This window comes from Bombina bombina, chromosome 6 (genome assembly GCF_027579735.1).
Source record: "Bombina bombina isolate aBomBom1 chromosome 6, aBomBom1.pri, whole genome shotgun sequence".
Classification (NCBI taxonomy): domain Eukaryota; kingdom Metazoa; phylum Chordata; class Amphibia; order Anura; family Bombinatoridae; genus Bombina; species Bombina bombina.
In genome coordinates this window covers 1126694130-1126721429 of record NC_069504.1, presented here as the reverse complement: position 1 = coordinate 1126721429, position 27300 = coordinate 1126694130, and the positions used below count along the sequence as shown (strand labels likewise).

The window sequence follows — 27300 nt, the reverse complement described above, 5'->3', positions numbered from 1 at the left end:
ACTGACGTTGCGTTACAAACTAAAAGGCTTGTGGTACAGCTATACCGACAAGACTCGTAATGGCAGCATTGCTGTTTCAACGCTGAAATGGCCATTTTTTCAGCATTAAAACACGAACGCAAAACTCGTAATCTAGGTGTCAGTTTGTTAATTGCCGACATTATTATTATTATTATCGATTATTTGTAGAGCGCAAACAGATTCCGCAGTGCTATAAACATAGGCGGAATACAAGGAAACATTTATAGGGATCAGACGGGTAGAGGGCCCTGCCAAGAGTCGCACTGTTGTAGTCAGCTCTAAAGAAGGTGATCTACAAACAGCTGGACTCTTAGGCTTACATGCTAAGGGGGTTCAAGGAGATAGCAATGGAGGAGAGGAAATGGTATAAAGAAAGGTTAGTGTAAGTTGTATGCATCCCTGAACAGTAGAGTCTTTGGGGAGCACTTGAAGTTTTCAAAACTAGGGGAGAGCCTTGTGGAGTCTTGTGGAGCGAGGCAGACAATCCACCTCCCTTACAAAATTCAGAAACAACCTCAAAACCTAGCTCTTTAACTGAACGCCCATCCCCTCCCCCCTCCCCCTCCTCCCACTATCCACTTCCCTTAGCGCCTTGAGACTCTCACGGGTGATTAGTTTGCGCTTTATAAGTACCCAATAGAAAGATAGAGTTCCACAAGATGGGAGCCAGTCTGGAGAAGTCCTGTAAGCGGGAGTGTGAGAAGGTAACAAGAGAGGAGGAGAGTAGGAGGTCATGAGCAGAGCGATAGTGGACGGGAAGGAGAGTATCTGGAGACAAGGTCTGAGATATAAGGGGGAGCAGTGCAGTTGAGGGCTTTGTATGTCAGAGTGAGAATTTTGTATTTAATCCTGGAGGCAACATCAGGGATTCTACCCAAGTATTAAGAACAGTTCAGAACATTAGATGGGAGCCCACATACAGATTTGTCACTATAGACGTGACTTCCTTGTACACCGCCATCCCACACCAGCAGGGATTAGATTCTATTCAATTCTTTTTTGATAACTTGTCAACTTATTCTGATGTCATAAAAAGTTTTCTTATTATTGCTAAAGAGTTTTTATTAACTCACAATTTTTTTTCTGTTTGGGGTGGTTGTTACCTCCAGAGACGTGGGACAGCTATGCGGGCTCAATTTGCCCCCTTCCTATGCCAATATCTTTATGGTATGGTGGGAGCTGCTCCACGTCTATGGAGGTGACAACCCCTTCAAGAAAAACATCATCTATTTTGGTCGCTATATAGATGATCTCCTGCTGGTGTGGTATGGAGATGAGTATAGTGTCTTGGTGTTTGTTGAACATATCAATGTTAATTAAATTAATTTAAAGTTCACTTTTGAACAAAATCAAATTTGTGGACATTGAATTGGATGCACAAATGCCAACTCAATCCATTGATACTTGTATATACAGAAAGGCTACAGGAGGGAATACAATCTTAAACTATAGATCATGCCATCTACCACACGTCCTTAGAGCTATAACAAAGGGCCAATAAATAAGAACCAAGAGAGTGCGTTCAAATGCCATGACCTTTAAAGCACGATGTGACATTCTGGATAGGAGACTAACAGAACGAGGCTATCCCAGCAAACTTTTACAATTGACACGAGAAGAGGTAGCATATATCCCCCTAGGCTCCCTACTGGAGTGTGGACAGCAGAGACAGGCTAGATCTAAAATTCAATCAGATAATGTGGACAAACTGTTCTTTAGCACCCCCCTATAGTCTCAAATATAATAAGATTTGTAAAGTTATTAAGTAATGTCTACCAATTCTGACGACAGACCCTGTGTTGGAGAAAGTAGCAATAAATGGCTGCAAATTTGTGGCCAAAAAAATCAATAACTATAGGGAATTTAGTAGCCCGAGACCAAAAAGAGTACATGGCTACCACAAAGAACAAGTTTCTATAGGTGTAGATCTCGAATTTGTAAGACCTGCAACTATGTGACTGAAGGTGAATACTTCACCTCCACAGTATCAAATAAAAGGTACCAAATTAGACATAATTTGAATTGCAGTCCAAAGTATGTAATATACTTATTAACCTGTAGGGGGTGCCAAATACAGTACGTGGGCAAAACGACACGTTCCCTCAATGATAGAGCTTTGGAACACATTAGAGATATTGATCACTAAGATATTTTTACTCCAGTTGCTAAACATTTCAAAAATATACATGCTGGTGATTCTTCACTGACATCTTTCCAAGCAATTGATCATGTCCCTTGTCATAGTAGGGGAGGGGACAGGGAGTACAAATTAAATTACAAGGAAGCACAATGGATTTTCATATTGTGCACCAGACACCCTCTAGGCATTAATATGGAGTTGGACGTACATTTATTTAAATAGATCTAACTCCCCCTTTAACTTTCTAAGGTAAAGTAAATTCACCCATTGTTGTGAGGTATTTTTATGTCCCCTTGGATTTATTTATCTAATTGCAAGTACTGATATGGAACAGGTTTTTTTCCTTCACACAAGTGTATTTTTCTTATGAATATACTGAGATGGCATGATGGGGTTAACTTTCTAATGGATTAATCAGTAAATGTATCCAATGATGTATTTTGCTTTAAAAGGGAGCATCCGGATGTGCAGTGTATAGCGGTGAACAAGTGCAGAAGCCCTGCATGAAACATGTCTGCTATTTTTGCACATTTGGATTCCCCATTCATGTGAACCATGAACTACTGTTTTTATGCAGCCGTTATGCTTCAATAAAGTATCGTTTTTATCTACTTTGAATGTATCAATTTGTATTCGTTGTAGGAGTTGCTACAGACTTTCTACTACTTCCGTTTTCCCTGGCGTGTTGACGAAGATGCCATCTGGTGTGCACCCTGGCGAATGAGGAGTCAGATTTATCGGCACTTTTGGAGCTGTGCACACGCTGAAGAGTATGCTGCCATTTACTCCGTGGGGCTGGTAAGTGCCGTAGATCTTTTTGTATTGTATATGCAGTTTTGTTGATCAGTGGCAGCTCGCTTACACGGCTGGGAATTTACCCACTGGATGGCTGATATAAGCGTCAAACTAGTGCGGTGCTGAAGAGTATAGTGCCGTTCCTCTTCTTTATAGATATGTATGCATGACTGCTATCAACTTTTGAGACTATTGCTTACATCATCTCTACTTGTGTGAAATGTCTGAACCTGCAGATAGCTTTGTTCTAAGGGACCTAGAGGCTTCATTATATTCTTATGATAAAGATGTGGAAGGCATCTTGGGGGACAATGAAAACACACTTGATGGCTTGTTTTTTCAAATAGATGAATTAAGACGAAAAGATATAAAACTGGACTTGGCTATAAAAACTTTTCTTGTATATAAACGCCAACAAAGGATACCAAGAGGGTTAAGGATTAGAAACTTCCCCTCTTTTGTGGTGACTGATATAGAATTTATCAATAAGTGGAATAATATTCTTAACATTTGTTAATTTGCACTTATGGATTTATTAGTGGAATTTAAGAAACAGCAAAGGCTAGATTTAGTAACACAGATCAAAATAGTACAAAAAGATCTGTTGGTTTTACAATCTGATACCAATTTTAAACCATATGATGCAAAATTTGAGGAGAACATGGCAAAATGTTCCAAAGAACTTTGGGATTTTAAAAAAACAAAAGATTGCAAGGGATAAAAGGGATTATGACTTTGACAAAGTGTACAAATAGGACACGGATATTAGCATCATAAATCGCAGATTCCCCAAAACCAAACAGGGGAGAGAAGCACAGAGCAATAAAAAAAGTGCACTTTGCAGAAACAGATTATGAGTTGGAGAACTCTGACCCTGACTCGAGTGAGGATATAGTAGCCTCGAGCAGTATATCTGTGTTAGATACCCCTAGTGTTAACAATGAGGAGTCAAAAAGCTAATGGCGTTTGGGAGCGAAACCCAAAAGAAAAAAACAGAAGGGGTGGAAGGGGAAGGAAAAGGCACCAAAAGAGCTCCGAACAGATACCAGACGAGGACTCAAACAAGGAAATATCTTTAATTAATGTTGTGAACCTTTCAAAAATTGATCTAACTATTGCAGAGAAAGAAGTTCTAAGCTTAGGCCTTCGTTTCTCTCCCACCTCACACTTTAAAGGGACATTAAACACTAAATACACGCTAGATAGAATGATGCATTCAAAGAAAAGATTAGTCCATGACTAACATGTAGATGTATTTTTTAAAGTTTCATTAGTTGTTTAAAAAGTGACAAAATAAGTGTAAAGTTTTAGTGTCTATAAAACACTGGGAGCTGCCATGTTGTAACTTGTGTTACCTTCTCTGCTGTGGCCAATTAGGGACAGTTATACATAGGTCACTAGAGTGTGCAGCCAATGGTTGTGCTGGATTTAACAGTGTTCTGCACTTCCATTTCTAACAGGAACTGAAAAGCTCACAATTTCAGAATGGAATTACAGGCAAAGAGGACAAAATAAATAATGAAAGTATATTGCAGAGTTGTTTTATTATATACAATTTATCATTTTATATTACCATCTCAAAGTGTTTAATGTCCCTTTAACCTCTTTGGCACAATCCATGACGTAAATAAGTTTGTTCGCAAACTCACTCTTAAAAACACTTCTCAGCTTGTCCCCTTGGATTTATTTATCTAATTGCAAGTACTGATATGGAACAGGTTTTTTTTCCTTCACACAAGTGTATTTTTCTTATGAATATACTGAGATGGCATGATGGGGTTAACTTTCTAATTGATTAATCAGTAAATGTATCCAATGATGTATTTTCCTTTAAAAGGGAGCATCCGGATGTGCAGTGTATAGCGGTGAACAAGTGCAGAAGCCCTACACGAAACATGTCTGCTGTTTTTGCACATTTGGATTCCCCATTCATGTGAACTATGAACTACTGTTTTTATGCAGCAGTTATGCTTCAATAAAGTATCGTTTTTATCTACTTTGGATGTATCAATTTGTATTCGTTGGAGGAGTTGCTACAGACTTTCTGCTACTTCCAGTCTGGAGAAGTCCTGTAAACGTGAGTGTGAGGCGGTAACAAGGGAGCAGGAGAGTAGGAGATCGTGAGCAGAGCGAAGGGGACGGAGAAAAATGTTAACACTAAAACAGTGATAACTTTTACTAGAAGCATTTTTGCCAATAAATGTATATTGCAAATATGTTTCTATACAAAGATAATTCATCCATGTGCATTTAAATGTTGACTGGAATATCCCTTTAACTACCTAATTTTAAATGTTATAAAAATCCTTTATATTACCAAGCACATACTCATATACTATGCATGTGTTAGCTATACACTTACCTTGTATAGATTTATATAATAATGCTACAATCATATATAAATATAATGAATCTGAACCAACCCTGAGAATTAAGTGTCGGAGCTCGTCGTGCTGTAAAAATGATGGCTTATAACTCTCTTCTGCAAAAGACCTGCTGGAACCTGAAAACAACCAAAGAAGATTCATTTATAAGAAATACAACAATCAGCTTTTGTCACAATTTCACATTTTTCCATATATTTCTTTTTGGGGACATGAAAGCCATTTTTTTCCTTTCATGATTCAGATAGAGAATACAATTTTAAACAACTTTACAATTTACTTCTATTATAAAATTTGATTTGTTCTCTTTGTATCTTTTGTTGAAGTAGCAGCAATGTACTACTGGGAGCTAGGTGAATACATGGGTGAGCCAATGACAAGAGACATACATGTGCTGCCACTATTTAACGGATACCTCCCAGTAGTGCACTGCTGTTCCTGAGGCTACCTAGATATACTTTTCAGCAGAGTATACAAAGAGAATGAATCAAATTAGATAATAGAATTAAAATGGAAAGTTGCTAAATCATGAAAGTTTACATTTGATTTTAAATACAGAGAACAATTTAAATCCCTGTATTATTCTGATGAGAACTACTTTGTTTGTCACAAGTTAACTAAGTGATATATCTGTGCTTGTACAGAACTCATCCCCCATCACATCAGTGACCGCAGATCTCTGATCATTGGACACTGCACACATTAAGTCGTACAGAACTGGAAGGTGCCAGACTACGTCCTCTTGTAGATTTATCTCTCGCTATGGTCAGTGCAAGATCATTTCAAGAGCTTTAGAAAGACAATCAAGACACCTTTGTTTTCTAAGGGGAAAAGAGGAGGGGAGATGGGGAAGTTGTGAGATTGGAGAGAAGAGGGCAATGGTGTGAGAGAGAGAAAAGTGACAGTGTGAAGAGGGGCAGAGGAGAGGAAGGTGTCAAAAGCAGAGAGAGGAAGGGAACAGAAAGTGGAAGGCTGGACTCTCCCCGTACAGAAGAAAAGAAAATTATCAGGTAAGCATGATTTAAGTTTTTCTTCTTAAAATGGGGAGAGTCCACAGCTGTATTCATTACTTTTGGGAAATCAATACCCAAGCTTATAGAGGACACTGAATGCAAACGGGCGGGAACAAAGAGGCGGGCTATTCTGATGGCACCACAGCCTGACACAACCCGTTCAACAGAAGTAGGAAGAACAAAATATGGAAGATGACAAGGTAACTGCCCATCAATTAGAAACCATAAGGATCCCAGTTAGAAATCACACTAAATTCTAGACTCCACTGAGCACAAATGTCTCTGAGGAGACGGAAGTCCCACTCTCTAGCAGCACACAGATAAAAACCTCTCCATTAACAATGGCAAGGGAAACAACAAACAAACTCCCATACCACATTCTCCCTAACTAAAAGAAGGAAAGAATCAGATAATAAGGTCAGAAGAACCTCCAGAAACAATCCCCAAAGAATCAAGGACAAAACAGAGAGAGAAGCCCCTAGCATAACTCTTAAAAAAGCTACCAGGCTGCAAGAGGACAAAGTCCTGTAGAAAATACTCTACTGACGGAGGAGAGCAAAGAAAGGAAAAATTCCAGATCACCTCCTACATGGATCAAAAAAGAACCAATGGAAATCCTTAACCAGAACCGAAGTCCCAGAAGGACAAAGGGACAAAAGGTAGAACAAAAACTACCTCACCATAGACAGCTAACTAGCACAGAGAAACTGAACACCCGTAGGTCAGAAAAAAACCTTTGGAGCAGAACAGGAACAGGATAGCAACACCTGTTTATTATGCCACAAACGAAAGCCGCAGGCTTCCGTCAGATAGGCAGTCAGACTAAACGTCCAACCATAGCCAACCGAGTAGTTAGCAAACTTGCACCAGGACATTCCTGGAAAAGAACAAGAGAAAAAAAACTCAGAAGCAGGGCGGACCCACTCCCTCCCTACTAGAAAACGGGGTAAGGGAGGACAACACCCTGACCAATTAAGAAGAGCCAACTACCCGCTAAGGGAAGGTTCCCGAAGCAACTGCATGGCCTCCCAACCTAAGTAAGGATCCTTCGGGAGACAAGATAAGTGGTCGATGCCCAAACAGAACAGTCAGAATTCCTGACCCCTACTCCGATCGAACAGTCCTATCACAGAAGTGACTTTTAATGTCCCAAAGGACAAGAGAGATTAAAAAATCCCAGCATCGACAGATAACAATCTCCAGCCACGAGTTCCTAAGGAAAAGAAGCAGGAAAGAGGCACCGACACCCAGAGAGACTAACTCGGGATCCAAGATACCTATCCTCACTACCCCTCAGAAACCCGAAGGGAGGGTATAATGCAGACAAGAAAAACCCTTGACCCACTGAACTCCTAGAGTCAGATGAGGTAAACTACCTCAGGAGGAGCCAATTGGAAAGGCGCAGTACACCAGATCCTTCCAAATAGAAGGAAAAACGAAGGAACCCAGGAATATTTCAGTAAAATAGTTCAACAATTCTTTGGGAACACACAAGAAAGAAGGGCGCCTCCTAGTGTAATATATTTTACACAATATACAATCAAACTAGAATGTAAGACAGGTACTCACAATGGAAGCAGCACCCACTTGTGCTTAGTAACACCTTCTGGGATCTCTCAGTGTCCCAGCTCACTGCTCCTTGGATCCTGCACACCTCCATTTGGAGCGTCTCCCCAAGGTAAAAACTCAGGCTCTCAGTCAAGTGAAAGTATAAAATCCACTTTTAATAAAATACAGTATAAAACCATAGGGTACAACAATCACCACTATGTAATAAAATGTTGCAACGCATTTCTCAGCTCATACGCTGTTTCATCAGGCATATAGACCCTAACTGAGAGCTCTAAGCTTTAAACTAAACTTGTCCAATAAAAACATGAGTATGTTAACCCACCTCCCTATACAGGTGGTTCAAATAGTAAATAGTTATCAAATCAACTCTTCCTATAGCCCACAAAATTCTGTCATATAAAAATACAATATGAAGGTTACCCACATATAATGAGCAATAGCCGGTAATTTACCTTCCATGATGTGTGTAGCAATATAACCATGATGTTTGATCTATATCAAATTATTAAAAAGCGTTATTCCCCTGTTAACCTGAATTTTCTACTTTGTGTCCTACTCGTTATATTAAATTTACTATTGACCTATTTATTTGTGAAACATCGACTTACAGGACCTATTGCGATTGTGATTAGAACATCATTGCCAACCTTAATGGTGTAATAGCAAAGGACTCTTGAATCTTAAAGGGACAATGAACCCAAATTTTTTTCTTTCGTGATTCAGATAGAGCATGCAATTTTAATCAACTTTCTAATTTACTCCTATTATCAATTTTTCTTCGTTCACTTGCTATCTTTATTTGAAAAAGAAGGCATCTAAGTTTATTTTTTGGTACAGAACTCTAGACAGCACTTTTTTATTGGTGGATGAATTTATCCACCAATCAGCAAGAATAACCCAGGTTATTCACCAAAAATGGGCCGGCATCTAAACTTACATTCTTGCATTTCAAATAAAGATACCAAGAGAAAAAAGAACATTTGATAAAAGGAGTAAATTAGAAAGTTGCTTAAAATCGCATGCTCTATCTGAATCACGAAAGAAAAAATTTGGGTTCAGTGTCCCTTTAATTATGCAAATATATATCAAAGAACTTTGTGTCTATCTCGTATTTAATGTTTGTTTCCCTTGCCCTCCGCCAGTGGCGGTGTCTAGCGTCATATTACATTGTGTAAACAAATACGCCTATAAATCTCGTGTGCATTCTAGCATTATAACTATCCTGCATCTCTCACAGTTTAAAAGTCTATCGAATTGGCAATCGTAAACAATTGTGTGACCAACGGAGCCACAACTTTATATAATAAATGATGTTCCATTCTAAAAGACAATTAACCACTGGACCAATACCTTCCTGGTTAAACATAGAGTAACCAAGCCTGTCTGATTGTAATTTGAACATTAATACCAACCTTGATGATGTGATAACTTATAACTCTTGAATCCTACTAGTGCTGATATATGTATTGTACAACTATCTGTCTAACTCGTTATGTTTTATACTTATTTACGTGTCTTCTACAGCTGATAGCTGTTGGGCAGTAGCTTCCCTTACCCTCCGCCTATGTCAGTGTCTAGTGTCATGTTGCATCATATGAATAATAAACACGCCTATAAATCTCGTATGTGATCTGTGACTATCCTGTATCTCTCACTATTTTAGAGTCTATCGGACTGCCAATGGTGACAATTGCATGACAGCCGGAGCTACCACTTGAGATAATACACCATATTCCATTTATAAACCAAAATAATGAATGGATCAGTAATGTCAAAGCCCTATGAATGTTAAATCATAACGTAATATTTCAAATCTATGTCCGTAATTGTACCTAATGTGTTATTAGCTCACCTAATCTAATATAATCCCTGTGTTAATAACTGTGTTAATCTAAAATTTTTGAATTTAATATAACTGGTGCAACACCCATATTCATTGTGACGTGACTGCTAGTGAACCAATCCAAAACATGTGGTGTAAACATGAAACACCATCCAACGGGACTCATATATATCAATGTGATCGCTCTATTTCAACCTAAATCTACATTTCCTAAATCCTAACGCTGTAGTGCCTTAGCGAAGGGTAACAGTTGTGGTATTATGTGTAGATATACCTGTGCATGTCAGGAACAACAACCTAAGTCCATTTTAATTCCTATAATGTAATGTGTATGAAGAAAATAACGTGACCTCTGTATTTGATATAAATACAAAGCTATACAAAATATTTCAGTAAAGAAAGTCACAGTAAGAACGTCCTCCATCTCTCCAGAGGAGAGAAAGAAACCGCTCCAGTAGGAACAAGGAAATTTTCCCAGGACCGGGAAAACAAGCCTACTGCTGAACGCCAGACAGATCCAAGACTATGAAAATCGGGGAAAACAGATTAACCAAACTGCCAAGTCAAAGACAAGGACTAGGTTAAAAAACCGGACCCCAAAAACAGGTGCCGGATCAAGATCAAAAACCTTGCGGAACAACTACAAAGTTACTGGAAATGAAATTTGCACAAAGGTTGATGCATGCCATACCCCTATGGGGTCTTGAAATCTGATCTCTCATGAAGTATCCCAGTGGCTGTCCACTCAGTCCCAAAAGGCTTCTAAGATAACACCCACAAAAAACGAAGACAAAGGAAGGACCCAAAAAAGATCAGAACTCATGATTGAGAGAATATGACAGTCTCTAAAGATCCAGTCTGGATCAACCCTTGGACAACCTACAGCTCAAGGAATAAACGAATGAATGAGCATCCTAAAACTCCTATCGGTTGAAAGCAAGAGAGACTGCATAACAATCCCGAGATCCCCAAGTATGTAGGATCAAAAAGAGGATACAGCAAGGACAAAAACAGTCCCTAAGAACCGAGTCTCCGCAACCAGATGACTGAAAGTCCTACCCCAAAAGGCAAGGGGAAGCGAAAAGCATAGCAATCCTCAAAGAAGAGAAGATCAACACTGGCGAAAGAGATCTGAAATCGGACAATTCAATCCATAAGGAGTACCAATAGGTACTGAAAATCTCCATGCAGTCATCTGATCCTCCCCCCTCAGAAGGGAGGACTCTAGCTCCTGTCCAAAGGACCTCAGGAACTACAATATACTGTCATAGCAGAATTCGTAATCCCAGCAAACCATGTAAGCTATGCAGGGACAAAACACTGGTCGTATTGAGTATGACAAAACATCAGACGCCCCACCAAGATGAAATGAAGTAGGACCAGCCTAATATCTAGGATAGAAGGGCCTCCTATAACTTGTAGAAACAAGAAAAACAACCTTATAACAAGAGGTAAGCAAACTTACCGCTAGATTTAGAGTTCTGCGGCCAAAGGGGTGCGTTAGCTACGCATGCTTTTTTTCCCCCGCACCTTTTAAATACCGCTGGTATTTAGAGTTCACAGAAGGGCTGCGTTAGGCTCCAAAAAGGGAGCGTAGAGCATATTTACTGCCACTGCAACTCTAAATACCAGCGGTGCTTACGGACGCGGCCAGCTTCCAAAACGTGTTCGTGCACGATTCCCCCATAGGAAACAATGGGGCCGTTTGAACCTGCAAAAAAGCAGCGTTCAGATCCTAACGCAGCCCCATTGTTTCCTATGGGGAAACAGCTTCTAAGTCTGCACCTAACACCCTAACATGTACCCCGAGTCTAAACACCCCTAACCTTACACTTATTAACCCCTAATCTGCCGCCCCCGCTATCGCTGACCCCTGCATATTTTTTTAACCCCTAATCTGCCGCAATTTATGTTATCCCTATGTACCCCTAATCTGCTGCCCCTAACTCCGCTGACCCCTATATTATATTTATTAACCCCTAATCTGCCGCCCCCAACGTCGCCGCCACCTACCTACACTTATTAACCCCTAATCTGCCGACCGGACCTCACCGCTACTATAATAAATGTATTAACCCTTAATCCGCCTCACTCCCGCCTCAATAACCCTATAATAAATAGTTTTAACCCCTAATCTGCCCTCCCTAACATCACCGACACCTAACTTCAAGTATTAACCCCTAATCTGCCGACAGGACCTCACCGCTACTCTATTAAATTTATTAACCCCTAAAGCTAAGTCTAACCCTAACACTAACACCCCCCTAAATTAAATATAATTTTTATCTAACTAAATAAATTATTCCTATTTAAAGCTAAATACTTACCTGTAAAATATACCCTAATATAGCTACAATATAAATTATAATTATATTGTAGCTATTTTAGGAATAATATTTATTTTACAGGCAACTTTGTATTTATTTTAACCAGGTACAATAGCTATTACATAGTTAATAACTATTTAATAGCTACCTAGTTAAAATAATTTAAAAATTACCTGTAAAATAAATCCTAACCTAAGTTACAATTAAACCTAACACTACACTATCAATAAATTAATTAAATAAAATACCTACAATTATCTACAATTAAACCTAACACTACACTATCAATAAATTAATTACATACAAATACCTACAATTAAATACAAATAAATACACTAACTAAAGTACAAAAAATAAAAAAAGAACTAAGTTACAAAAAATAAAAAAATAATTTGCAAACATTAGAAAAATATTACAACAATTTTAAGCTAATTACACCTACTCTAAGCCCCCTAATAAAATAACAAAGCCCCCCCCCCCCAAAATAAAAAAATGCCCTACCCTATTCTAAAATACAAATAGAAAAGTTATTTAACCTTACCAGCCCTTAAAAGGGCCTTTTGCGGGGCATGCCCCAAAGAATTCTGCTCTTTTGCCTGTAAAAAAAAAAACATACAATACCCCCCCCCCCAACATTACAACCCACCACCCACATACCCCTAATCTAACCCAAACCCCCCTTAAATAAACAGGGGCTTAGTGTTAGGTTTATTTAAGGGGGGTTTGGGTTAGATTAGGGGTATGTGGGTGGTGGGTTGTAATGTTGGGGGGGGTATGTTTTTTTTTACAGGCAAAAGAGCAGAATTCTTTGGGGCATGCCCCGCAAAAGGCCCTTTTAAGGACTGGTAAGGTAAAAGAGCTTTTCTATTTGTATTTTAGAATAGGGTAGGGCATTTTTTTATTTTGGGGGGCTTTGTTATTTTATTAGGGGGCTTAGAGTAGGTGTAATTAGCTTAAAATTGTTGTAATATTTTTCTAATGTTTGTAAATGATTTTCTTTATTTTTTGTAACTTAGTTCTTTTTTTATTTTTTGTACTTTAGTTAGTGTATTTATTTGTATTTAATTGTAGGTATTTGTATGTAATTAATTTATTGATAGTGTAGTGTTAGGTTTAATTGTAGATAATTGTAGGTATTTTATTTAATTAATTTATTGATAGTGTAGTGTTAGGTTTAATTGTTTGTAACTTAGGTTAGGATTTATTTTACAGGTAATTTTGAAATTATTTTATCTAGCTAGCTATTAAATAGTTATTAACTATTTAATAGCTATTGTACCTGGTTAAAATAAATACAAAGTTGCCTGTAAAATAAATATTAATCCTAAAATAGCTACAATATAATTATAATTTATATTGTAGCTATATTAGGGTTTATTTTACAGCTAAGTATTTAGCTTTAAATAGGAATAATTTATTTAATAAGAGTTAATTTATTTCGTTAGATAAAAATTATATTTAATTTAGGGGGGTGTTAGTGTTAGGGTTAGACTTAGCTTTAGGGGTTAATAAATTTAATAGAGTAGCGGTGAGGTCAGGTCGGCAGATTAGGGGTTAATACTTGAAGTTAGGTGTCGGTGATGTTAGGGAGGGCAGATTAGGGCTTAATACTATTTATTATAGGGTTATTGAGGCGGGAGTGAGGCGGATTAGGGGTTAATAAATTTATTATAGTAGCGGTGAGGTCCGATCGGCAGATTAGGGGTTAATAAGTGTAGGTAGGTGGCGGCGACGTTGGGGGCGGCAGATTAGGGGTTAATAAATATAATATAGGGGTCGGCGGTGTTAGGGGCAGCAGATTAGGGGTACATAGGGATAACATAAATTGCGGCGGTGTGCGGTCGGCAGATTAGGGGTTAAAAAAATTTAATAGAGTGGCAGCGATGTGGGGGGCCTCGGTTTAGGGGTACATAGGTAGTTTATGGGTGTTAGTGTACTTTAGAGCACAGTAGTTAAGAGCTTTATGAACTGGCGTTAGCCCAGAAAGCTCTTAACTCCTGGCTTTTATCTGTGGCTGGAGTCTTGTCGTTAGATTTCTAACGCTCACTTCAGCCAAGACTCTAAATACCGGCGTTAGAAAGATCCCATTGAAAAGATAGGATACGCAAATGGCGTAGGGGGATCTGTGGTATGGAAAAGTTGCGGCTGGAAAGTGAGCGTTAGACCCTTTCCTGACTGACTCTAAATACCAGTGGGCGGCCAAAACCAGCGTTAGGAGCCCCTAACGCTGGTTTTGACGGCTAACGCCTCTAAATCTAGCGGTAAGTACCCAAACAGGACCAGCCTGTTGTCAAGGATACACAATGTCTGATATAACCTCAAAAGAACAGAGTGGACTAGTACCCAACCAGGACCAGCCTGCTGACCAGGGTACAACCGAACTGTTTAAGGGCTAACTGAAAGTACTAAACCCTAGCAGGGCTAAACTAAACAAACAGACAAATGACAGACAAAGAAGCTCTGAGGCTTAAAAATTGTCAAAAAATAATGTTTTTTGTTTTTGTTTTTTTGGACTTCCGCCGGAAATAACATCGAAAGTGACCATAAAATCGCTAGCATCAAAATCCCAGAGAAAAAAGAATTTCCCTAAAAAGGAAAATCTACAAGGGCCACAAGCTCCAAAATAAAGAAATAAAACACATCCTATCCGATCACCCGCAGGTGAACGCCAAAGAGGAATGAAACACTAACAGGACCAGCCTGTCAGATATCCTAATCCTCAGGAGCTCAGAACTGGGATTAGACACACAAAACAAGAGATGACCAAGAGTAGGATCTCATTCATCCATCGTCTAGCGCTGTTCGCCATGTAATTCAGAAGCCTGAGGAGCCATTGATGAATCAGAACTGGAATCCTCCAAAGCCGCCAACACATGCCACAGCAGTACACGCAGGTGCGCCAGTCTGAATCTAAATGCAAAATCCACCTCCGACGGGGCATCTGAAGGCCCTGACCCTGAAAGCTCCGATATAACCGAACTCGCACCTGACACCCCCAGGTTAAGGGGACACAGATGAACTCTTCGTTTACAATTAGGAAGATGTAAGTGCGCCAAACGTGCAGTAACCTCTGGTGGAAATAAACCTCCTTCCGGAGAAGGGGTAACGGTATTCGGGACAACTGCCTGTGTAGGAACAGAATATTCTAGAGAACGCACCTCATGAGACACAGAATCGAAAGATGTGGATGGCTCAGCGGTCTCTAACTTTATCCCAGAGGGAGAAGAGAGCACTCTATTACGGCATATGGAACATAAATGATTGGGCTGGATAACCCTGGCCTCCCCACAATCTACGCAAGTAACGGAATCTAGATCAGAGAAATCCTTCTCCAAACTATCAGAATCCTCCATAGCTTGACTTATTAAATTATGGACCAAAGCAACTGGCACCTTACACCCCCAATGGCTGGGGCACTCACCTCCTCCTATGACCCAGACAAGTAGAGAAACAGATCCTCTCCACCGACACTCGGTCACAAATACAGAAATGGAGAACGAAAACGTGACCACGCCCGGTCACGAGGTGCGACATGTAGGCCAAAGAAAAGTGCACCAGTCCACAAGAACTGTGTAGCTCGAAAAAATTGTACGCTCCGTAATAACCATGAGCCCAAACATATCTACACATAAGCAGACAGAATCACATAACACACATGATTAAAGTCCCTGCACTGCTCAATAACCCCCCCCCAGGAGATATTAACCCTTGATTCCATAAAGATAAAGGAGTCCCACTGAGACCCTGTCTTCTATCATTTACATTACATTCCCACAATGAAAGGAAAATGAAACGATCTTACCAGAATCTATGCCGTGGAACAGTAACACAGACTCTAACTTTCATCCCTGCTCTCACTGAGAGGCTGACAGGACTACTTAAAACTCCCGTTCCATCTCGAAGAGTACTACCCTCCATAAGAGACTACTCCGAAATCTTCTGACACTTCTCTGCTAACCTCCTGTGATGAAAGGCAAAGAATGACTGGGGGATAAGGGAAGTGGGGGAGGTATTTAAGCTTTTGGCTGGGGTGTCTTTGCCTCCTCCTGGTGGCCAGGTTCTGTATTTCCCAAAAGTAATGAGTGCAGCTGTGGACTCTCCCCGTTTTAAGAAGAAAAGAGAGAGAGAGAGAGAGAGAGAGAGAGAGAAAGAGAAAGAGAAAGAAAGAGAAAGAAAGAAAGAAAGAAAGAGAAAGAAGGAGAGAAAGAAAGAGAAAGAAAGAAAGAGAGAACGAATGAAAAAAAGAAAGAAAGAAAGAGAGAACAAATGAAAAAAAGAAAGAAAGAGAGAGAGAAAGAAAGAAAGAACGAGAAAGAAAGAAAGAAAAAGAGAGAGAGAAAGAAAGAAAAAAGAGAGAGAAAGAAAGAAAAAGAGAGAGAAAGAAAGAGAGAGAGAAAGAAAGAAAGAGAAAGAAAGAGAGAAAAAGAAAGAAAGAGAGAAAAAGAAAGAAAGAAAGAAAGAGAAAGAAAGAAAGAGAGAAAGAGAGAAAGAAAGAGAGAAAGAAAGAGAGAAAGAGAGAAAGAAAGAAAGAGAGAAAGAAAGAGAGAAAGAGAAAGAAAGAAAGAAAGAGAGAAAGAAAGAGAGAAAGAGAAAGAAAGAGAGAAAGAAAGAAAGAAAGAAAGAGAAAGAAAGAGAGAAAGAGAAAGAAAGAGAAAGAAAGAGAGAGAAAGAAAGAGAGAGAGAAAGAAAGAAAGAAAGAAAGAAAGAAAGAGAAAGAAAGAAAGAGAAAGAAAGAGAGAAAGAAAGAAAGAAAGAGATAGAGAAAGAAAGAGAAAAAGAAAGAGAAAGAAAGAAAGAAAGAAAGAAAGAGAGAAAGAGAGAAATAGAGAAAGAAAGAAAGAAAGAAAGAAAGAAAGAAAGAAAGAAAGAAAGAGAGAAAGAAAACAAACTATGCTTACCTGATAATTTTCTTTTCTTCTGACGGGAAGAGTCCACAGCTGCAAAAATTACTTTTTGGAATTCAGAACCCGGCCACCAGGAGGAGGCAAAGACACCCCAGACAAAGACTTCAAATACCTCCCCCATTTCCCTCATCCCACAGTCATTCTGCCAAGGGAACAAGGAACAGTAGGAGAAATATCAGGGTGAAAAAGGTGCCAGAAGAACCAAAATTACTGCCTCCTCATACACAAAACGTGGGCGGGAGCTGTGGACTCTTCCCGTCAGAAGAAAAGAAAATCATCAGGTAAGCATAATTTCTGTTTTTCTTCTTAAATGGGAAGAGTCCACAGCTGCATTAATTACTTTTGGGAAAACAACACCCAAGCTAAAGGACACTGAATGCAAACAAAGGGTGGGTAAAAAAAAGGCAGCCCCTTCGAAAGGCACCCCAGTCTGCAATTACCTGACACCCTAAAAAATTAGGAACACTTCCCAAGGAAATAGAGAGTTCTCAGACCCCCAGCATCTAAATATCAGAATCCAACAATTAACAGGAGCCTTACCAGTGTTCAAACCCCCCAGCCTCCTGCGGCAGGAAAGGTTGAACCAGTCACTACTCCACGCCTCCCTATTCTAGGATTCTGAGAACGCAAGAAGGGAACAAAAAAATCCTTCAAGGCAAGAAAAACAAGGACCCACAGGTCGTCACAGATACTGAGGTAACTCCAAATCAAGAGAACACACAAGAACCCATCCCCCACTCTAGGAGAGAAAGGGAACAAGCAACGGAACCACCCTACCATAGAGGCGAGACCCCTTGGCCAATATCGCCAACCCAGATGAAAGGACACCTGGGAGTCTACGAAGAACATCAAATGCGCTCGAAGACCAGTAGGGACCCGTCAGAGCGACCTATAACCTAAGCCTCAGGCAGATAGGAATCTCCCATGAGAAACAGAACCCCGCCCCCTTCCAAGGGACACACGGGACCACAAAACCTAAGGTGAAACCGAACCGTCCACACCCGATCCAGGGAGAGACATGGTTCTAGGCCAGAGTCCTCGAAAAACGGAATTGATCGAAAGATCTAACTGCTTGAGGAACACTAAGCTGCCGCCTATGATTAGGAGCGCACCATCTAAAGTCCATAGACTTAGTGACCTAGCAACAGCCTCAAACCCAAGAGTCTGAAAGAACTCCTGACCAGTTTAAGAATTCGGCACCCAGTGCTCCTGGATCGCAAGGAAAAATCTTGTAGACAAGTTTAACTACGTGTTACACACGCTGGCAAGGTAACAACCAGCACCTGAAGGTGAATGTGAACCCTGGACCTTCTGCTTGGCATCCCAGTGAGCGAGACGTAAACCTCCCTCCACAAAGCCCCAACAGAGCATTGAGGATAAATGGTCATCTACCTGACCCCAGAAGGGCGACCGTCTGTAACTGACCTCAGTCCTTCACTGTTAAGCCCCAAGGCTAGATCTGCAACGAGGTCGAAAATAACACCCGAGCGTCGAAGACCTTGGTCAGACCAAGGGTAGATCATAAATGGAAGAGACAACAGCCTCCAGAGATCCATGCAGGATCAATCTTCCAAAAACCCCTTTAACATGGTAGAAGCTGGAAGCCTTGCAGCTCCCCACAGAAGGCAGGGAAACCCCTGCACTCCACCTCTTAGAGTAACAAAACTCTGAGCAAAGGAAGGACATGCCCGCACTTCCAGACCAGATGACCTACCCAAGGCGGGAAGGGAGGAGACTCTGCCACCGCAAAATAATGTTATTAGGCTAAAGAGTCAGCATCCGGAAGAACCTTAAGTGAGGACGCTAACTGTTCACCACTCGGAACACTAGACCACGGAGGTCGTTCACATCTCCCAACTCCAAAGGAATGGAAACTACGGTTCTGAGTCCCCGGGGACCTGTAAGAACCATGATGACGTCTGAAAAGTCAGACCCATATCCCAGGCGGGTAGCCAGAAAAAGCCAACCTTAGATTGGCACTAACAACCCTCCATTCGGAAGCGTTGTATCTTCACACTAGGCATCATACTTTGAAATTGGATCCGAGCCCGGAGTCCATATCAATAGGCCAAGTAACATTCAGAATCCGACAGGATTAAATCAGCACCACAAGGGTGAAAACAGACCAAATCCCACACCCCAGACCACAAGAGACTGAGGACGCCTCAGAAGCAAGGAAAAATTTCCGTAGCCGGAGAAAAGCTCAGGAGAGAGACAGGAAAGGATGACAAAAACTAGAGGCGCAAAAATAAGCAGAGCCCCCATCTGAAAACGGATACGAAACATCCCGCTCTTGGGCAACTGAAACTGCGCAGAACACTACACCACTATAGGCCGCAGAGCAGCGGAACATACTTCCTGAATCAACATTTCTGAACAAAGAGATCCCAAGTATCCAACTCCCCCAGAGGGTTCAGAAAAAAAACTTACAAGGAACCCTAAAGTGCATGCTAGCGTTCAAGGAGCAACAGTTGCCCTGGAGACAACAGCAACCTTCTGCAAGCAGGGTAGCAAAGCTAACTGTAGGCCAAAATAGCTGACCAACAGAACCCCACCGCTACCTAAAAGGGAAGGAAGGACCACCAGGCACGCTTGAGAAAAGTGACCAGACCCTGGGAAAAAACCCAGAGACCTGAGGACACAATCCCACAGGCATCAGATATAAAATAGCAAGTAATCGCAGCTGAGTACAAACTCAAGAACTACAGCTTGCTAGACAGACAAGCTAACCACTAGGCCACATAGGCTCAATAGCTTGCCAGCAGACAAGGTAAAATAACTGCAGCTGTTTCCCAACAGCAAATCTTCTGCTTACTAGGCAGCGAAGCTAATCCAAAAAGAGACAAGATTCCCTCAGAAAAACGCGAGACAGGGAGCACGTATCCCCAGGACACCCAACCAATCTACAAATGATTGTACAGACACAGAACACCCAAAGTGTTGAGTGACCAGCGCAAATCCTAGGACAGAAAGGAATACGGATTTCCCAGAACCCAACAAAAGGCCCAAGACTGAGAGCAACCGCTCCAGCCCCCTTAACACAAGCAGCAAGGGGACCAACAAGCCCAACCCATGCGTCGTGACAAAGTCTGCAGAAGGCAGAGACAAAGGGGAAGAAGAGGTCAAACCGAGCTAGAGCTAGTCCTAGACACGAAAAAGGAATAGGAAAAGGGAACCCCATTAACAAAAAGGCCCAGAGCCCATCCTCCACAAAGGTATCAAACTGAAAATACCCCAGACTCCCTAAAAGGGAGACAATAGGACCCATCCTGACCCAACCCCAAATCCCAGGGGCAAAACAGGGAAATAAAGATAGGATAAAGAGCTAGACTGCCAGAACCCTAGACTCTCCCCCGAGATCCACAACTGAATCATAAAGGAGGAAACCAGACTTCCATAAGTCAGCGCCCAATGCAACATGCTCCAAGCCGGACAAGCTGGAAAGCTATCTCAACGAGGAAAAAGAACCTTGAATCAAAATCCAAGAAGGACACAAGAGATACTGCGAAAAACACCTGCAGCACGAGTTCATTAGGGAAAAAAACCCTAATCAGTAACCCCGAGGCACAGGACTCCAAGAACAGAGCCCACCACAGGCCCAAACCCCCAAGGGGGATAAAGACGACCAGGTCACCAATGACAACACCGGAGAAGTCAATCCAAAATCCCATCAGAGCCTAAAAGGCTCCCAGGGGCAGAGGTAGAGAAAAAATTAGCCACCTCCGCATGACAGCCTAAACTACACGATGGCAAAGACTCTAGGAGAACCATCAACAGTAGCTTAAAAGGGCATAACCGTTCCACACAGTAAGGACCACACCCCTCGGATCAGAGATGCGAAAGGATGTGGTGGGATACCAATGGTCCAGACGTCGGGTGCGGACTGACACGGGCCAGCCCAAGCGATTCAGACATCAACAAGAGAACAAGAGAATCAGTAGGTCCCACCGGACCAGCCAGGCGCATCATGTGTCACTAACAAGTAACAGGTCACACACAAAACTCAGGAAGAAATCCAGGAACAACTTCCATAGAAGCACTTAAATCAAGCAATACCAGAATTCCCATAGGGAAAGCGGAAAGAAAAATAATCCGGACCGGATAAAAGAAAAAAACAAGGGCACCCGCAGGCATCTGCCCAGAAGGAACTATGTCTCTGCAGAACCTGCCAAACGGAAGCCGTAACCCTTAGAAAAAAAGACTGGGAAAGCTCACAGTAGACAGACGGGGGAGAGACACATTCCCACTAGCCTATCTCGTAGAACCTTGCGAGAACGGAGAAGTCCTGGGACCATAAAGGAAAGGATCCCCCAATAAGTCAAAAAGTCTTCGTAATAGGACACGCAGCCGCACAATCCTATAACGAAAGGAACAACAAGGGGGAAGAAACACCCCCGGGGGGAATATTATAGTGCCGTTCACTGTCTGAACACCCGGAATAGGCAGGCAAGCACATAACTGCAAGGAAACATTAGGGTCCTGCAAGCGAATCAGCGCCATTAAAATATTAAATCAAAAATGTCCCCTCCACCCTGCGTGGAGGGGACATTAACATCGGGGCAAACCTCAAAAGTAAAAGGAGTATGCGATTGGGAAGGCGTCTCCTGAGGAGCAGAGCACCCAGAAGCCGATGGCTCGGAAGGCCCAGGTTCCCCCGAGCCCGAGGGACCCGGTAAACTATCTAGGCACGAGTGACAAGATTGACAGACTTGCGATAACAGGGCCAAATTACAGTCCTCATCCGAGGACGACTCAGAATCGGATATAAAAATAGTCCCGGCATTGGAATCCTCCATGGCTTAAGACTGCACAAGATAAACAGAGAATGGAACAAAAAGCGACTGCACCTGACACCCACAATGGCTGGGGGCACTCACCACCTCCTTTGATCAGACCTCAGCGGAGCAGACTCTTTCCTACGTCGCCACACAGTCAGGAATGCGGAAGGGGAAGAAGACCCACCCAAGCGTAAAAACGCGCCCGGTCACCAGATGCCCCGCAAAATCCCAAAAAGCGTGCCACTAAAGGGCGGCAAAACTAGGCCCGCAGAAAAAGTTAAACAAGTCTGAATAAAATAGGCATAACCCGAAGGTATAGTTATAGGCCGTGTAAACCACAACCGAAAGAACAAGCCAATATGTTCCACCTAGGCAGAGCCCCTATGCACATACACAAGCAGGTGGAATCACATAAGAAACATGATAAAAAAGAAACCCTTCCGATTCACTAATCCATCCTAAGGAGGAATTATCCCATGATTCCCAGATCAGAGCAGAAGGTGCAAAAGCGAGGCCCATACTTAACTGTCATAATATTCACATTACAGATAACGGAATAAAATAAAACGATCTTACCGGAATCTACGCCGTGGAAAAGGAACACGGCCCTTCAAGTGTGACGAATAGTAGCATCACCTCCGTCATGGACTTGAGAGAAGACAGCATGCAGCAAAATGAAGTTTGGCAACGCCAAGTGCTGAAACGGAGCTGTGAGTACGAGTCGGGATGGTGTTGCAGGGGAAGCTCCCACTGCATCTCCGGACTCTCACTTTCGCCCAGGCCCTCCACGAGAGACTGACAGGACTACTTAAATCTCCCGTCCCATGTCGAAGGGTAGCACCCTCCATAAGAGACATATGAAAAAGATAATAAAAGTAGAATCATTTTAAAAGAAAACTTCTGACACATCTCTGCCAACCTCCTGGGACGAAAGGCAAAGAATGACTGTGGGATAGGGGAAGTGGGAGGAGTATTTATGCCTTTGGCTGGTGGGTCTTTGCCTCCTCCTGGTGGACAGGTTCTGTTATATCCCTTTAAGTCAGACTCCACCTTCTTGCATCACAACACTATTTCAGGCAACAGTCACCTAACACCTATCATTGCCTGATTATTGAAGTTTATGCCACTGCTGTGGATCTCTGAACCTATTCTCAAGCCTTATTGCTTGGCCAGAATCTACTAAGTATTTGTGCTCTTTTACTTGGCACTTATTATCTTTAATATACTATTTGTGAATATATTCTCTAAGTCTCAATGCTGCCTTTTGACCGCAACTTATAATTATCTCCACCTGCTGAATCTCTCTCCTTTCCGGAACCTAACCTGCTACTGGAAACTCTCACAGTTCATTAAACTGCTACGCAGGATTACAAACTACCGATATTCTTACTCTCAGAACCTCGCTGCTCATTCACCATGCACATCTATTCATCTGGAACTGTTCATCGTGTAACAGTAACATTCGTTGTTCCTCTGAACCGCAAGTATTGTATCTTCAAAGCCGCTACTGAGTTGCTGTTGTATTTACCACAGACTGTGTTCTATGCTTATGTTCTCTGTGATTTGTTATATGAATGCTGAGTCTTTACTTACCTCTCTCACTGGGCGTCAGTTTGGCCTATTGCTTGATACTTTGCAGACGCTAACAGATATACAGCTGCTATATACTTACCATCTGATATTAAACTATAACCATGTTTACTACTATAATTGCTTATTGCTTGGCCAGAATCTACTAAGTATTTGTGCTCTTACTTGGCACTTATTATCTTAGTAGATTGGCAAACTTGTGCCTATATTGTGCAAATAAAGATCATCTAGTTTCTGCCTGCCCATCTCTTGCAAGACAGAAAAAGGGTAAGGAAAAGTTTATTAACAGTATAAACCCCATTAAACAACAAACTCACTTATCTATACCTTTTACATTACAGTGGGATCAACAACTTATTCAGACTGAAGCCATAATAGACTCTGGAGCATGCGGATTGTTCATAAATTCTGAATTTGTTAAAACAAATAATATTCCTACTGTGACAAAACAAACACCAATTTTTGTAAAATTTATTGATGGAACTTTCATACAAATGGGACCCATAAACAAATCACACCATACCTATGTTATTGTCAACAACTGAAGGACACAGAGTACATAACTTTTGACATTATTCCCATATCTAATCATACCATTATTCTAAAAAAAAACACAACCCACAGATTGACTGAACATACTGTAAAACATTGTTTCAATCTGATTACTGTCAAAAAATTTGTTTCCCACATGTATCACTGTCCAGTCTTGAGGTTGTTGTACCAAAGGTGTATCAGGATCTTTCTGACGTATTTGATTTGAAAGAAGCAGAAACTTTACCTCCTCACAGGTCATTTGATTGCCCCATTGACGTCATCCCTGGGTCACAAATACCCCGTGGTAAAATGTATCCTTTATCTCACAATGAATTAACTCATTTACGTCAATGAGGCCTATGTATCAGAGGTCTTGCGGACCTGATCCGACAGTGCGGATCAGGTCCGCAAGACCTCGCTGAATGCGGAGAGCAATACGCTCTCTGTATTCAGCATTGCACCAGCAGCTCACAAGAGCTGCTAGTGCAACGCCGCCCCCTTCAGACTTGCGGCCAATGGGCTGCCAGCAGGGAGGTGTCAATCAACCCGATCGTACTCGATCGGGTTGAATTGTGGCGATTCCTGTCTGCCTGCTCAGAGCAGGCGGACTGGTTATGGAGCAACGGTCTTTAGACCGCTGCTTCATAACTGCTGTTTCTGGCGAGTCTGAAGACTCGCCAGAAACACGGACCCACAAGCTCCATACGGAGCTTGATAAATGAGCCTCAATATCTTGACGAGAACCTAAAAAAAGGTTTTATATCATATTCTACTTCTCCAGCCGGTATATTTTTTGTGAAGAACAAAGATGATACCTTAAGACCCATTATAGATTACAGAACCCTCATTGCTGTCACCATTAAAAACGGTTACCCTTTACCACTTATACCTGAGTTACTCGAACGACTAACAAATGCTACCATTTACACCAAATTAGATTTAAAGGGGGCTTACAACTTAATACATATTAAAAAAGGTGACGAATGGAAAACAGCATTTCGTACTAGATATGGTCTCTATCAATATAATGTACAGGTGGCCCTCGTTTTACAACGGTTCAATTTACACCGTTTCAGAATAACAACCTTTTTTTCCAGTCATGTGACTGCTATTGAAAAGCACTGAGAAGCAGTGCATTTATTAAAATAGCCAGTAGGTGGAGCTGTCCGCTTGTGTTGCAGCAAAGCCAAGCAAGCTGAAGTTAATCAATTTAACCAGACCTGAGCTATCGAGCAGATTTCAAAGGAACAAGATCTTCCTGTCTATAAATCAGTCCAGATTGGAATGCATAGAAAGAACTGTTTGCAGAAAAATGCAAGTGAAGTCTGTGTTGTGTGATTATTTTTTTAGGTTTATAATGCTGTTTAGCAAATGTTTTTGTTCATTTAACTTAGTTTAATTATATATTCTGTGTTGTGTGATTATTTGATACTGTTTATAATGCTGTTTAGCATTTAAAGTCTTCATTTCAAAGCTTTAAAAATAATGTATTAGGTGTTACTTATGACAATTTTGAGAGGGGCCTGGAACCTCTCTCCCTCACTTCCCATTGACTTACATTATAAACTGGGTTTCAATTTACAACGGTTTCGATTTACAACCATTCCTTCTGGAACCTAACCCCAGCGTAAACTGAGGGCTACCTGTAATGCCATTTGGGCTATGTAATGCCCCAGCCACATTTCAACACTTCACAAATGAAATATTCAGAGATTTGACTGATTTATGCGTAATTATATATCTAGACGATATTCTCATATATTCTAAAAATCTCCAGGAACATGAAAAACATGTACGTTGGGTGCTTACACGCCTACGAGAACATAAATTATTTGCAAAATTACAGAAGTGTCAATTTCATGTAAATAAAATAAAGTTCTTGGGTTACATCATATCACCTAACCACATCCAAATGGACCCAGAAGAGGTAGTTATAATTACAAATTGGTCTGAACCCACTACTGTGAAAGCTCTGCAGAGGTTTTTGGGGTTCTTCAATTTTTATAGAAAGTTTATCTCCAATTTCTCAACAATAACAAAACCATTAACCAAGTTCACTAAAAAGCATCAAAATGTTTTATGGACAGATGAAGCACAACAAGCTTTTGACTTTTTTTTTTTTTTTTTTTTTAAAAGTGTTACCACTGCCCCCATTCTAACACTCCCAAATCATAAAGCTCAATTTGTTTTAGAAGTTGACACTTCAAACTCAGGAATTGGAGCCGTTTTGTCACAACGTAATGAACAAACATCCAAACTTCATCCTATAGCCTTCTACTCACGTACACTTTTACCAGCTGAGTGCAACTGCTCAATTGGAGATAAAGAACTATTGGCCATTAAATGTTCACTAGAAAATTGGAGACATTTATTAGAAGGAACAACTCAACCTTTTCTGATATATACAGATCATAAAAATTTAGAATATTTGAAAACTAATAAAACTTTGTCTTCACGACAAGTGAGATGGGCCCTGTTCATGGATAGATTTAATTTTCGCATCACTTACAGACCTGGTACCCAAAATTGTAAGGCAGATGCCCTATTCAGAATACATGATTTCACCCCTCCTTAAGATTCTCTAACTCAAATCATTCCGCCAGAAAAATTATTGGCAAACCTTACCTCTTTAGAAAAAGAGATTTTGGAAACTCTGGAATCTAACCCAGAAGTCCCAGAGAACTGTGAACTAGAACCAAACTCTGGGTTGTATTATCATAAATGTAAAATGTACATACCAACAAAACTCAGAGAAACCATTAATTCTCATTTTTATGATAACCTCATGGCTGGACACCCTGGTGTTAAAAAGACCATAGATTTGATCAGAAGGTACTTTTTGGTGGCCACAAATGAACACTTCCATATATAAATGTCACTACCTGTGAGAGCCTCGCCAGAAATAAAATGGATCCTAGAAAACCAATTGGATTTAACTTCCATCCCAATCCCTGATATACCTTGGTCAACAATCTCTATGGATTTCATAGTTGAGCTACCAAACTCACAACAACATGACACAATATTATTAGTGGTAGATCACTTCACTAAACTAGCTCACTTTATTCCAATAAAAGGTTTACCTACAGCTAAAACAACAGCAACTGTTTTCATAGACTCTATAGTTAAACTACATGGACTTCCTACAACTATAATCACTGACCAGGGTACACAATTCCCCTCATCTTTCTGGAAATCGCTTTGTAAAATACTAAAGATTGACTCTAGGCTATCCACATCATTCCATCCACAAACCAATGGTTTGACTGAAAGGATAAACCAAATATTAGAACAGTACTTAAGAGGTTACGTAACTCATCTTCAAGATGATTGGTTATCATTATCAATGGCAGAGTTCTCATACAATAACTCTATATCCTCCTCATCAAAAATTACACC

The 27300-nt window shown here is 40.9% G+C and overlaps 1 protein-coding gene across 1 annotated transcript in view; it reads right to left on the bottom strand.

Moving 5' to 3' along the window:
* Positions 1-27300, bottom strand: part of BMAL2 (basic helix-loop-helix ARNT like 2) — a 416858-nt gene that overhangs the window by 136663 nt on the left and 252895 nt on the right. The window contains 1 exon segment of the mRNA XM_053719098.1: positions 5380-5459. Within this exon segment, the coding sequence (XP_053575073.1) occupies positions 5380-5459 (80 nt within the window).